The following is a 12,886-nucleotide window of genomic DNA, read 5'->3' on the forward strand; positions in this document are numbered from 1 at the left end:
TTTCCAAGGGAGGGGTCATCCCCCCCCCTTTAGGTTACCGTTCAAAGCGGTACTGTATTTGTGGAAGTGACTAAAATAAGGGAGATCCTTTTCTCTGTCATTGCCCACCACCGCTCAGGTGACCGTGAGGCGGTGTTTAAGGCACTTCCCTCATCTGACCTTGAGCTGTCTCTGGACCCCTAGGGCGTCTTCGCTGAGGAGGCCCTCCCTTGGGAGGGCGACTCTGGAGCCTAGAGTCTCCTGGGAAAATAAAGCTACTCCTCCCCGCTGCCTACAGTTCAGGGCTGCGTTGCTGAGTTTGAAACTCAGGCAGGAACTCGGTGGAGCACATTCCTGAAATCTGGCCCCGGGTCATTTACAAATGCGCCAAGAAAAAAAAAGTCACCTAAAACCCTTAGGCTTGCTGGTGCTTTGGTCCTGAGTTGTATAAATCCTATCGTTTTAAATCTGCCCTTTGACGGAGTTAACTAGCGATCCTAGGAACTACTGGAACTCACGAAAACAAAACAACAAAAGGCTTGGGAACGAAGCCTCCCGGGGACCCGCGGGAAGCGCAGTTAGGAATGGGCGTCAGAGGAGTGGCCGCAAATCCGGGCGCCGAGCTCGCCTCCGGGATTTTGCTCCGCAGCCAGGGTGGGTGGTGGGCAGGACCCTGAGGTCAGCAACCCCCGCGCGCGCGCAAGGCCGCCGCAGGAGGCCAGCACTTGCCGCCCGCCGATCCCGGCACGGCGCCGGCGGGAGGCTGCAGGAAGCCCCGGAAGGGCGGAGAGAGGGAGCGGGCGCGGGCGGCGGTGACTCAGCCTGGAGGGCCGGGGGCGGGCGCGGCGCGGGGGTGGCAAGCCCGCGCCGCCAGCGGGCTGCTGACGGGAGGCGTACCGAACCCGGAGGGGTTAACTGGGCGTTGCAATCGGCGTCCCGCCCCCCAAGCCCCGCCTACTAAGGCCACCGCGCCCGGCTGTACTTATAGCGGCGGTGCCCAGCGCGTCGCGTCCCTCCGCAGGCCCCGGCCGCGGCATCCCAGAGTCCCGAGGTGAAGGTGCCATGGAGCGGCCGGCGCCCTTGGCCGTGCTGCCTTTCTCGGACCCCGCACACGCCCTGAGCCTGCTGCGCGGCCTGAGCCAGCTCCGCGCAGAGCGCAAGTTCCTGGACGTGACCCTGGAGGCGGCGGGCGGGCGCGACTTCCCAGCGCACCGCGCCGTGCTGGCGGCCGCCAGCCCCTACTTCCGCGCCATGTTCGCTGGGCAGCTGCGCGAGAGCCGCGCAGAGCGGGTGCGCCTGCACGGCGTGCCACCCGACATGCTGCAGCTGCTGCTGGACTTCAGCTACACGGGCCGCGTGGCGGTGAGCGGCGACAACGCCGAGCCGCTGCTGCGCGCTGCGGACCTGCTGCAGTTCCCGGCCGTGAAGGAGGCGTGCGGCACCTTCCTGCAGCAGCAGCTCGACCTGGCCAACTGCCTGGACATGCAGGACTTCGCGGAGGCCTTCAGCTGCGCGGGGCTGGCGAGCGCGGCACAGCGCTTCATCCTGCGCCACGTGGGCGAGCTGGGTGCTGAGCAGCTGGAGCGGTTGCCTCTGGCGCGCCTGCTGCGCTACCTGCGCGACGACGGGCTTTGCGTGCCCAAGGAGGAGGCGGCCTACCAGCTGGCTCTGCGCTGGGTGCGCGCGGACCCACCGCGCCGCGCCGCGCACTGGCCACAGCTGCTGGAGGCAGTTCGCCTGCCCTTCGTGCGCCGCTTCTACCTGCTGGCGCACGTCGAGGCTGAGCCGCTGGTGGCGCGCTGCCCGCCCTGCCTGCGCCTACTACGCGAGGCGCGCGACTTCCAGGCGGCGCGCTACGACCGCCACGACCGCGGGCCCTGTCCCCGCATGCGCCCGCGCCCCTCTACCGGCCTTGCTGAGATCCTCGTGCTTGTGGGCGGCTGTGACCAGGATTGCGACGAACTGGTCACGGTTGACTGCTATAACCCACAGACGGGCCAGTGGCGCTACTTGGCCGAGTTCCCCGACCACCTGGGCGGGGGCTATAGCATCGTGGCTCTGGGCAATGACATCTATGTGACGGGTGAGTGCGCTGGGGGCTGACCAGGGGAAGCCCACCATCTTTCCAGGAGACAGCCGCAGAACCTGGACTCGAGGGCCCACCTGAGTCCAAGCCAGAGCCTGGACAACTGCGTTTCTCCAATTACTTTCAACCTAAAAGTGCGCCTTACGTGAGCAGAGACAAGTAGCTGCTTGTGGGCCCAGTTCCTGGTGCGGTAGGGCCTGCCTGGCCCGGGAGGTGCTTCCCTCCTGTTTGAAGAGATGGCCATTCACCCACACAATGAATGCTTTCTTTTTCTCTGCAAGGAATGTGGGGACACACAGGAGGCTAACTCCTGGTGAGGCGCCCATTCTCCCCAGCCAGGACATTTCTGCCCTGCTGTGCCACCAGGGCCCCCTGACTCCTTGGCTTTATCCCCAGTGACAAGGTTTCTTGGGACTTGCACCTAGCCACGGGGCTGTGGGTCACATGGTGTTTAGGCTGAGCTGGCCTGCCACTGTAAACACCATCACGTGTTAGGTTTTCTTCCAGTTACTTGGCTCAAACCCCAAAACACTGCCGAGTCATGGTGGGCGGGCCCCAGCCTGACCCAGTCCTGGGCTTTTACCACATTTTTTATTAAGGATGAATCCCTTTTCAAACAGGAGGGAGTCTACCCCTTTCTGTGGGGCAAGCAGGGGCGGTCTGTGACTGCTATATAAGGAAAGAAATGACTAGGTCAGGCCTCTGGGCTGTTATCAGGCAGGGAGGCTCTGGCTGGTTTATCATGGTGGCTGTGCCCCAGCCTGGCACGTTCAGGAGAGAATTTACTCTGAGCCATGCCCCAGCCCAGGGATGTCCTGGGGTCTGACCACGCTTTCTGGCCCTATGTCTGGCAGCCAGCTGACCCTCTGTTGATATTTGTTCGAATATATCCTTCTTTCCAATTTGAGGTTGGCCCTTTTTTGTTTGGGGACCATGTCCCCAACTGCCACCCATCTCCATCCCCTCTGAAGTCTGACATGTGGCTTTGAGCAGAGAACTCCCTCCAAGAACTGGCCAGACTTGCCCCAGCTTCTGCATGCCCTTCCACAAATGTCACAGCTGAGCAGCTAATCCTTTGGGTTTCAGGCAGGTGGCTGGGTCATTCCATTCAGCTGGCCTGGCAGTTGGGAATTTCCTGGGGGCCAGGAAGCTAGTTTCAGCTGCCTTTGCCACAGCACCTGGGAGGAAGGTACAGGCCCAGATGGAGCTTTACAAGAATGTCTTCTCCCTTCCAAAGCTCAGGGCTGTGAAACAGAAGGTGTCTCTAATCCTGCCCTGCCTGTGGCACCGGCCTCCGAGGCCAGGGGAGGCAGTCCCCAGAATTCCTTAGAAGAGCATACATCATACTTGTACAGATTGATGAATTTTTCAAATGAAACCCATCCCTGTAACCTGCCCCAAAACCAGAACCCTGAAGCGCCCTGATAGCATGATCTTTGGTTAGGTCTTTGGCTCACAGCCTGGATTTCCTCTCACCTTGTTCTGGCAGAGCCCTGGTTAGAGAGTGCCCAGGAAGGGTAGAATTTGGTGAGCAAGCTCTATGCTCTGTGGCCACCCAGGAGAAGTACCAGATAACCTGTTGGTGTTGGGTGATTCTGTCGGGGGTCCTGACAGAGGCTGCCTGCATATTCAGCAGAGTGCCCCAGGGCTTAGGTGTGCACTGTGGCAGTGGTCCCCACCAAAGCCCAGAGCTTCTGACCTTTGGCCACTTGCATTTCTCGGGTGAAGGCCAGTGAGGTTGATTCCTCTCCAGGGAGAGGCCCTGGTAGTTCAGGAAGGCACAGGTAGGTGACTCGCCCCGAGTGAGCTGACCATCTGCCCATTGTGCGTCCTGGCAGGCGGTTCGGATGGCTCACGGCTCTATGACTGTGTGTGGAGGTACAACTCCAGTGTGAATGAGTGGACGGAGGTAGCACCCATGCTGAAGGCCCGGGAGTACCACAGCTCCTCTGTGCTGGATGGGCTGCTGTACGTGGTGGCTGCAGATAGCACGGAGCGCTATGACCACACCACTGACTCCTGGGAGGCCCTGCAGCCCATGACCTACCCCATGGACAACTGCTCCACTACGGCCTGCCGTGGCCGTCTCTACGCCATCGGCTCCCTGGCGGGCAAGGAGACTATGGTGATGCAGTGCTACCATCCAGACACCGACCTGTGGTCACTGGTGGACTGCGGTCAGCTCCCACCCTGGTCCTTTGCGCCTAAGACTGTGACTCTGAATGGACTCATGTACTTCGTCAGGTGAGTCCCCACATGCCCAATGCCCTGTGTGTCTGGCATGTGTGCGTGTGCATGTGTGTGCACATGCACTACACGCTACTAGGGACTGAGTGTGCTAGGCAAGCACTCTCCCTCTGAGCTGCACCCCCAGATCTTTCTTAACAATTTTTTGAGACAGGGTCTCACTAAGTTAGTTAGGGTCTTATTAAGTTACTGAGGCTGGCCTTGAACTTGCGATCCTCCTGCCTCAGTTTCCAAAGTTGCTGGGATTACAGGTGTATGCCACCATGCCTGGCCTGGTTTTCTTTTCTTTTTGGTACTGGGGTTTGAACTTAGGGGCCCTCGACCACTGAGACACATCCCCAGCCCAGTTTTGTATTTTATTTAGAGACAGGGTCTCACGGAGTTACTTAGTGCCTCGTTTTTTGCTGAGGCTAGCTAGCTTTGAACCCGCAATCCTCCTGCCTCAGCCTCCCGAGCTGCTAGGAATCAGGCATGCACCACCGCACCCAGCTCTGGTTTTCTTAATGGGTGGTGAGTTGGGTTCTTTTAGAAAAAGAGCTGCAGCCCTGGCAGCTCAGAGCAGAGACAGGCAGTCACTGGGTCACTGGGCATCTGCTAGTCTAGCACATGTGAGCGAGATCACCAGCTCTGTCCACTGGTTACGCCAGATGGCCCTCCTGGCCGCTGAATGGCCTCCCTGCATGCGCACAGTACTGTGTGTGTGCACGCACACATGGGGTACGTTCCTGCATTTGCTGCTCCCTTTCCTGGCCTAGAGCCTACCTGAAACTGTGGGACCAGGAAGGAAGGAGGGAGCATGAGTGACAGTCCCCTTTGCCCCCTTTCCCCCTGGGATTTTGAACAGGGGGTAAATGCCCAAGGCCTGAACAGCACTGGCCTCTGTCTGCTTCACCCTGGAAACAGGAGACTCTCGTTCAAGGTGAGCAACAGAGGGGAAAGGTGTCCATTGCTGGTCATACAGTGGCTCAGGGGCCTGCGTCGACATATGCCAAAGGCCTACTCTGAGAAAGCCCTGGAATCTCAGCCAGGTCTAGTCCTGTTATAAAACTGCCTGACCCTCCTCCCTCCCCGGCATCTTGGAAGTGTCTTCAAAGAGGGGGTAGGGATGGCTATAAATACAACTCTCAGAATGCCAGAAACTTCCCTTCAGCCCCTCGGCAGTGGTTCTAGGCCAAGTGCCTTTGAGAATGTCCTCTCTGTCCTGTGGTCCTAGAACTGGAAGTACCCAAGTGCTACTCTCTCCCGAGACCCACCCGCTTTCCCCTTCCCCTGGCTGGGCCACTCCTGTGGCAACCGGGAGGGCGTGGCCTCTGCCAGCTCTTACTCAGGCTGGGGGCATGTGGGAGGTGGCAGTCCTCAGCCCCGACCCCAGGGTGCGGAACAGGGGAGTGGCCTGCCAGGAGGCTTGGGAGCTGGCCTGGGCCTGAGTAGAGGCTGTGGAAGGAGAAAGAGAAGGACCTGGGTGTGGGGCAAGACCTGGGGCCCAGGGACTGCGCCCTGTTCCTCCCACCCACCAACGCCCTGCTCATACACTTGGGCTCTTCGTGGACCATATAACCCCTGGCCCAAAATGCCACTTATCTCTGGGTAGTGCCTATGGGCCACTTGCCATCCCCACGGAGACAGCCCGTGTTGTGTAGAGGCTGCGGCTCCTCCTCCCTCCTCTGTGACCAGGGGGTTCTGCCCTGTGGCTCCTGTCCTGCAGCGGTCCTGTAAAAGGTGGCTGCTTGGTTAGGGTGCAGTGCAAGAGCCGGGGAGCCCCGTCTAGTCCAGCCCCTTCTGTCTGCAGGTCCTGTGTCTCTGCTGGAAAAGGGGGTGAGAGGTGGGGACAGCTGAGCAGGTCCCCATATTTAATGACCATCGTCCTAGGGCCCACAAACTTGAGTGGGTTCCCATTTTGAAATGGTTGGGTAGCGGGGAGGACTCAACACAAGTGTCCTGCTTTCCAGACAGGAAAACCCGTATGAAGTTCAAGTTTCTGTTCTGTAGCGTTTAACTGGAGCACGGCCAGCCCTTCTGTTTCAGAACCTCTGTGACTGGTTTTGCATGACAGTGACAGCTTGATCCTCTAAAATATTTGCTGTCTGGCCTTTTTGCTGACCCCCAGCCTTTGTTTTTTTGTTTTTGTTGTTTGTTTGCTTAACATTTTTTTAGTTGTAGATGGGCACGATATCTTTATTTATTTTTATGTGGTGCTGAGGATGGAACCCGGGGCCTCGTGCATGTGAGGCCAGCGCTCTCCCGCTGAGCCCAGCCCAGCCCCTGACCTCTGTTCTTACTGCTGCTGGTTTTCTTCTCACCACCTTTGCTGTCCAAGGCCTTGCTTTCACACCTTCGATTGTAGGAGTGTCAAACAGGAGGAAGGGTGTTGATGCCCTCATCTCCGTGACTGTCTTGGTCCAGCTGGGCACCAAGGATTTAGTCAGCAGTGAATAAGACAGGGTCAGGCTCACAGTGATGTTGAGGGCAGAAGGCGAAGGCCTTCCCCAAAGCGGGGCTCAGATCAGAATTGGGAGGGTGAGGAGACCGAGGCAGGGTGGGGTGGTTGGGAAGCCCAGGGTGGGAAGGAACTTCAAGATCTGAAAGAGGGGCTGGGATGGTGGCTCAGTGGTGGAGCGCCTGCCTGGCATGTGTGAGGCACTGGGTTCAGTTCTCAGCACCACATACAAATAAATAAAGGTCCATCAACAACTAATAAAATATTTTTAAAAAAGAAAGATCTGAAGGAACCTACCAGGACTGTCACAAGGGAGTAGCAGCTGCTTTCTGCTGGCTGGTAGGACTCACCAAAGGGCTGCAGGTATCCCAGGGTGTGATCTCTGGGTTTAGGGAGCAAGACTGGGTTCTAGCCTTGGAGCCTGAAATCACTCTCTGAGACAGTGGGGATGGGGTCTCCCACTGAGAGAGCTGCCATATGGCATCAAAAACTCCCAAGTTGTCCAGGCACAATGGTGCAAGCCTGTAATGCCAGCAGCACGTGAGGCTGAGGCAGGAGGATCATGAGTTCAAAGCCAGCCTCAGCAAAAGCAAGGCCCTAAGCTACTCAGTGAGATCCTGTCTCTAAATAAAATACAAAATTGGGCTGGGGGTGTGGCTCAGTGGTTGAGTGCCCCTGAGTTTAATCCTCAGTACACCCCCCCCAAAAAAAAAAAAAACCAACTCCAAGTCACAGCTGGGTAGGTGGCACATGCCTGTAACTTCAGCAAAAGAGAAGGCTGAGGTAGGAGGATGGCAAGTTTGAGGCAACTTAGTGAGACCATCTCAAGATGGTCATAAAAAGGGTTGGGGATGTGGCTCAGTGGTAGAGCACCCTCAGTTCCATGTCCAGTACTAGGAGTGGGATGGGGAACGAAATTCAGTAGAGGAGCCTTGTGGACTCTGTCCCTTGCTACCCTAGGAGCCTCCTCCTTGCTCTGACCAGCTGTCCGCCCCCTCCTTCCCTCCACAGGGATGACTCTGCCGAGGTGGACGTGTACAACCCAGTAAAGAACGAGTGGGACAAGATCCCGTCTATGAATCAGGTAACTCTGAAGCGGTGCCAGCATTGTGAGCACAGGCTGTCCTGGGTCTGCAACCCGCGTGTCATTGGGATGAGTATCGGGGAGCAGCCATGTGGGTGGGGCTCGGCCCTCTCTGGGAACCATCCCAGTTCAGAGAAGCTGTTGGCACTTGAGGCTCACCGAGACCGGTGTTAGATAAGATCCCAGGGCCACCCTTTACCGAGTTCGTCCTTTAGACCTGCTGAGTACCTGCTCTGAGCCAAAGAGCAGAAGGAAGTGAGGGACGGAAACAGGGTCACCTTAGAGGGACAGCAGGTGCACAAGCCCCAGAGCAGGGAGTGCTTGGTGTGTTTATGGGGCGCCAGCAGCCCTGCTAGAGCAGGGTGAGGTCAGATAGGAGGCTTCTGGAGGCCGAGCCTCCCTCAGCTGGTTCTTGAGGAGCCGACCTTAGGATACATTAATTGGACAACTGCTGTGCACTCTGAATGGGACGCCCAGACTGCTGCCACTCCTGGTCAAGGCGTCCCTTCTTTCTCTGCTCGTTAGGAAGAGAAGCACTAAGACTCTGGTGCTGGGAAGGCTCAGTGGTATTGTCCAGGCTTTGGGTCAAGTCCCGGCTCTGCCACTGTGAGCCACATGAGCCAGTTTCCCTGTCTTAGAGATGGGAAGAAGAGTAGGGCCGGCCCTAGAGGTTCTGCTGCCCAGATGAAGAGAGCGGAGGACGTGCTCCTGCCACCTGTACACAGGAGGCAGTGCTGTGGCCGCTGCCCTGGCCACTGTGGAGAGGACCACCTGCCAGGCCAGGTCACTGCATGTGACCCTGGGAGCCCTATTTCCTAGTTGAGGTGTGGAAGGGCATTGGTCTGTCCCAACCGCGTTTCCTGGGAAGTTGGCCGAGTACAGCTCCTGGAACTGCGTCTAGGAAGTGCCCAGCGACCCCTGGTGAGGGGCTGGTGGGGCACTGCTGATCTCCCCAGGTCCCCATACCTTCCTGGCAGAGGGGAGCATGAAGTAGAGGGTCTTCCCTGCCTGGGCTGCCAGCTTCCACTCACCCATCCCCCTTGGCCCACAGGTACACGTAGGGGGCAGCCTGGCTGTCCTGGGAGGGAAGCTGTACGTGTCCGGGGGGTATGACAACACATTTGAGCTCTCGGACGTGGTGGAAGCATATGACCCAGAGGCTCGGGCGTGGAGTGTGGTGGGCCGGCTCCCAGAGCCCACCTTCTGGCATGGCAGCGTCAGCATCTTCCGCCAATTCATGCCCCAGACGCCTTTGGGTGGGCGCGGCTTTGACCTGGACAGTGGCAGCAATGACGTGGATGCGGGCCGATTTCGGCCACTGCGGAACCCTGAAGAACTGCACTAGCCCTGGCCTGGCCCGGGAGGGCCTTGGTGCAGGGAACCCAGCACCTCGCAGGGGTAGCAGCCCCTCCTTTGTGCCCAAGTCAGGGTGGTCTCACCAGGCAGAGCACGGGCTCTTGAGCACTGACTGAAGCCAGGATCCATTGCCTGGAGGATTTCTGTGCACTTGGAACCCAAGTCACGGCTGCTGGGGCCAAGGCCCGTCATGAATGCCCCTCCCATGGTCCAGGAAGAACCCTGCTGGCACACCTGTGGCTCCCAGAGGTCATCCCTACCCCGTGGCTTCCGACTCACCCGTGCGGCCTACACACTCCCTGCACCGCTTCTCCCACCCTGGGAGCACAGGGCCAGGGGGCTTCCTGTGAGGGTCTGGGAATGGCCCCTGCCTTCCTGCAGGCCCTATCTGGGCCTGTAGCATCAGAAACCAGGAGACGATGGTTGTAGTAGGGTCCCACACTCTGACCGGTGCTGGGTGTCCCAGTGGGCCACCTCCCCAGATAGAGGGGGTCTGCTCCTCGCCCCTACTGGGATCTCACACCAGAGTGGAGGTGGGCTGCCTCCAGGTGAGCACAGGGTCTGGGGACTGAGTCAGAGTAGGAGCCCAGAGGGGTCCAGAGCAGCACACTGAGCTGTTCCCAAGGATACAGTGGGACAGACGCGGGGTCTCCCTGCTCCACTGGCCTGTGTGTCCTCCTCCAGGGCTTTGTCCTGGTTGGCGGAGGGGAAACTGGAGAAGTGGACTGAAGCCCCCAGTGCGAGGTTGTAGCTCCTTGCTGGGAGGCCCTGGGCATCTGTTGCTGACACTGGCCGAATGGACAGCTGCAAAGCCCTAGCTCGCCCTGAGTCAGGTCCTTTTGCTTCTAAGGAAGCCCTGGGTACCGTGGCCTCAGCAGTTGGTTCCAAGTTTGACGGTTAAAAGCAGTGGGAGGCGGGTATTCGAGAGACAAGGTCAGGGTTTGTTTTGGGGTGGGGGTTGCAGTGTTGAGATCAGGGCTTTGCATGCTAGGCAAGTATTCTGCCACTGAGCCATGGACCCAGTCCCTGGTCAGTTTTGTTTGGATTTTTTGGCCAGAGCTTCTGCAGGAATGGGGGCCGCCTGGACCCCTGAGGAGCTCCTGGGAAACACCACAGCTTGGGAAGGCCCCGTTTTTTCTGTTGGAAGTGATATGTTTCCATGGACTGGGGGATTGAGCCCCTTCAGGTAGCCCCCATGGCCTGTGCTTGGGTCTGTCACTCCCCTCCCTTTGTAGGAAGGGGATCAAGACTCTCCCTCAGGAGGTGGAAGGAAGCAAGGCTCCAGGGCTGCCTTTCCCTGGTGGCCTGGCTGTGCAGCAGGTTCCTGCCAGGAACAGCCTTGGCACCTTCTCTTAGCGAGTGGTACCGAAGACCATTTGCTGGCCAGGTGGCAGGGCTTCTGGGAAGTCCCTGTCTGGCCCGGCCTGCCTGTTCCCTTGTACGGTGTCACGTGCTGCAGGTGCCCTCATGTTGGGTTAGAAAGCTATGTTCTGGAATCCCCTGGCTGGAGTGGCCGCAGCTCAGAGCTCTTCCTGACCATGGGAAGCCACCACCAGTCATTACTGAGCACTTGCCAGGCAGGCAGCACACCCCTGAAGCTCTGTGCTGGCTTCGTGCCTTGGCCTCCTCTTCCCCAGCCAAGTAACCCCCTCACTGAGCTCCCACCTCCTCCGCTCTAGAGCTGTCTCCCCCTGGCCCTCGCCTGGCTTCCCTGGGGCTGCTGAGGAGCCCAAGGGTTGTCCTTCCCATGTGAGGTGGCTTGTCTGTCAGCAGAGAAGGCCCCGAGTACGTACTCAGTGCCAGAGTGTGCCCAGTCCACTCTGCCTGGAGACACGGCCACTCCTGTCGCAAGTCATCTTCTGGGATGGAGCCTTCAAGGCAGAGCTCTCGACTCCTGCTCACTGCTGCTTCATGGTGGCTGGCTTACCCCGTTGTCTGGGGCTCCTGTGCAGGAGACAGGGGGCTTGGTCTGTGTCCCTCTCCTGCCTGGTCCAGAGATAGCCAGGTGTCCACCATCAGGAGTGTGGGTTGAGAAAGACCAAGAGTGGTGACGAGGAGCAGGCCCCTCCCACCCGTGGACCCAGCGGGGGTCCAGCACCAGACCCTCTGTTCCTGCTTTCCCTTTGTCACGGTTCTGGGCTGGGTGGTCCCCACCAGAGGTCTCTACACAGACTTTGGGACAGAGGCTGGGACACCTGGCTATGGGGCTGTCCCCATGTGTTACATGTATAGAACCTTTCTGTCTATAAGACGTTAAGTTATGAAAAGTAAAGTGACTAGTATTTAATGCTGATCTAGAACATATTCTATATTTATATGACTCAAGAGACTCACAGTAAGGAACACCCTCCTTCCAGTCCTGCCCCAGGGGTGGGAACAATTTGCTATTTATTTTTGTCTGTTCTCTAGGCTTATGAATGTTGAGAAACCTGTCTAAGGTTTTAGGATGCCTTCGATACTTTTTGAAATAAAACTGTTTCCTATGTTTGGTGCGTCGTTGCCTTTATCCTGCTCTGGGGAACCTCCGGACTGAAGCCAGCAGTGCAGAGAGCAGGAGCAGAGGGAGAGTCCCAGTGCCAGGGGTCTGAGGGGTGGCTGCCCTTTACAGAGCCTTCCCGGCCCTTCCCACTTCAGTTCACAGGAGATCAAGCCAAAGAAAGGCAGAGGGCAGGGGTGACTCATCTCTGATCTCCAGGACTGGCCACCTCCTGTTCCAAAGCTCTTCCACCCTCCTGGGTAGTGCAGAATGGCAGTTCCTCTCTGCAGGATAACTTGGCCTGGGAAGACAGAAGCCTTAAAATAGAGGCCCTCACACATGTCAGGCCAGCGCTCCACCACTGAGCTCTATCCCCAGCCCTTTTTATTTATTTATTTGTTTGTTTGTTTGCTTATTTATTATTTTCCAGCCCTTTTGGAAACAGAATCTCACTAAATCGCCCAAGCTGGCCTCAAACTTGAAATCCTCCTGCTTTAGTTCCCCGAGTTGCTAGGATTACAGGTGTGCACCAACACACCCCTTTCCAGAACAGATGTGAAGCGGTTTATAACCTACATAGGAAAGAGGCAGACCTGGAGTGTAATTACTACACTTGAATACTACCTTTATTCTGAGGTCCCAATGGTCGAGGAATAAAAGGGAAGTGGGCCAAGTACAGTGGCACATGCCTGTGATCCCAGCTACTCAGGAGGCTGAGGCAGGAGAATCACAGGTTGAAGGTCAACCTCAGCAATATATCAAGGCCATAAGAGGGCTGGGATGTAGGTCAGTGGTAAAGTGCCCCTGGATTCAATCCCAAGTACAAAAATAGAAATAAAGGTAGCCAGGTCTTGAATCTAAAACTTTTTGTAAATGTTTTTTAGCTGTTGATGTACCTTTTATTGTATTCATTTATATGTGGTTCTGAAAATCAAACCCAGTGCCTAACACATGTGAAGCAAGTGCTCTACCACTGAGCCACAACCCCAACCCCAAATTTTTTTGAAGCCTATTTTATGTTTACGTGGCACTGAGGATCAACCCCAGTGCCTCACACGTGCCAGGAAAGCACTCTACTGCCGAGTTCTAACCCAGCACCTCATTTCCCTAGTCTCCGGCTCTCAAGAGGATTGTGTTCCAGGAATCTTCCTGTGATGGGATTTCAGCAGTGCCCACCTCTGGTCACTGGGGTCGTGAGCATTTGAACCAGTGACCTCTGAT

The 12,886-nt window shown here is 57.4% G+C and overlaps 1 protein-coding gene across 1 annotated transcript; it reads left to right on the forward strand.

The window, feature by feature from the left end:
* The first annotated feature begins 788 nt into the window (after nucleotides 1–788).
* On the forward strand, nucleotides 789–10,870 carry KLHL21 (kelch like family member 21). Its single transcript, XM_081305745.1, has 4 exons — nucleotides 789–2,062; nucleotides 3,904–4,309; nucleotides 7,761–7,833; nucleotides 8,885–10,870. Exons 1-4 carry the CDS (start codon nucleotides 1,042–1,044, stop codon nucleotides 9,176–9,178), a joined length of 1,794 nt encoding a protein of 597 aa, XP_081161871.1. The 5' UTR covers nucleotides 789–1,041; the 3' UTR covers nucleotides 9,179–10,870.
* Nucleotides 10,871–12,886: the final 2,016 nt, after the last annotated feature.

This window comes from Spermophilus citellus, assembly GCF_964194105.1.
Source record: "Spermophilus citellus genome assembly, chromosome: 9".
NCBI lineage: Eukaryota > Metazoa > Chordata > Mammalia > Rodentia > Sciuridae > Spermophilus > Spermophilus citellus.

Excerpts from the sequence above, each read along its gene's own strand:
- KLHL21 (XM_081305745.1), top strand. The coding sequence starts at position 1,042 with ATGGAGCGGCCGGCGCCCTTGGCCGTGCTGCCTTTCTCGGACCCCGCA. Across the intron at positions 2,063-3,903 it reads CAATGACATCTATGTGACGG|GCGGTTCGGATGGCTCACGG; the intron begins GTGAGTGCGCTG and ends GCGTCCTGGCAG. Across the intron at positions 4,310-7,760 it reads GGACTCATGTACTTCGTCAG|GGATGACTCTGCCGAGGTGG; the intron begins GTGAGTCCCCAC and ends TTCCCTCCACAG.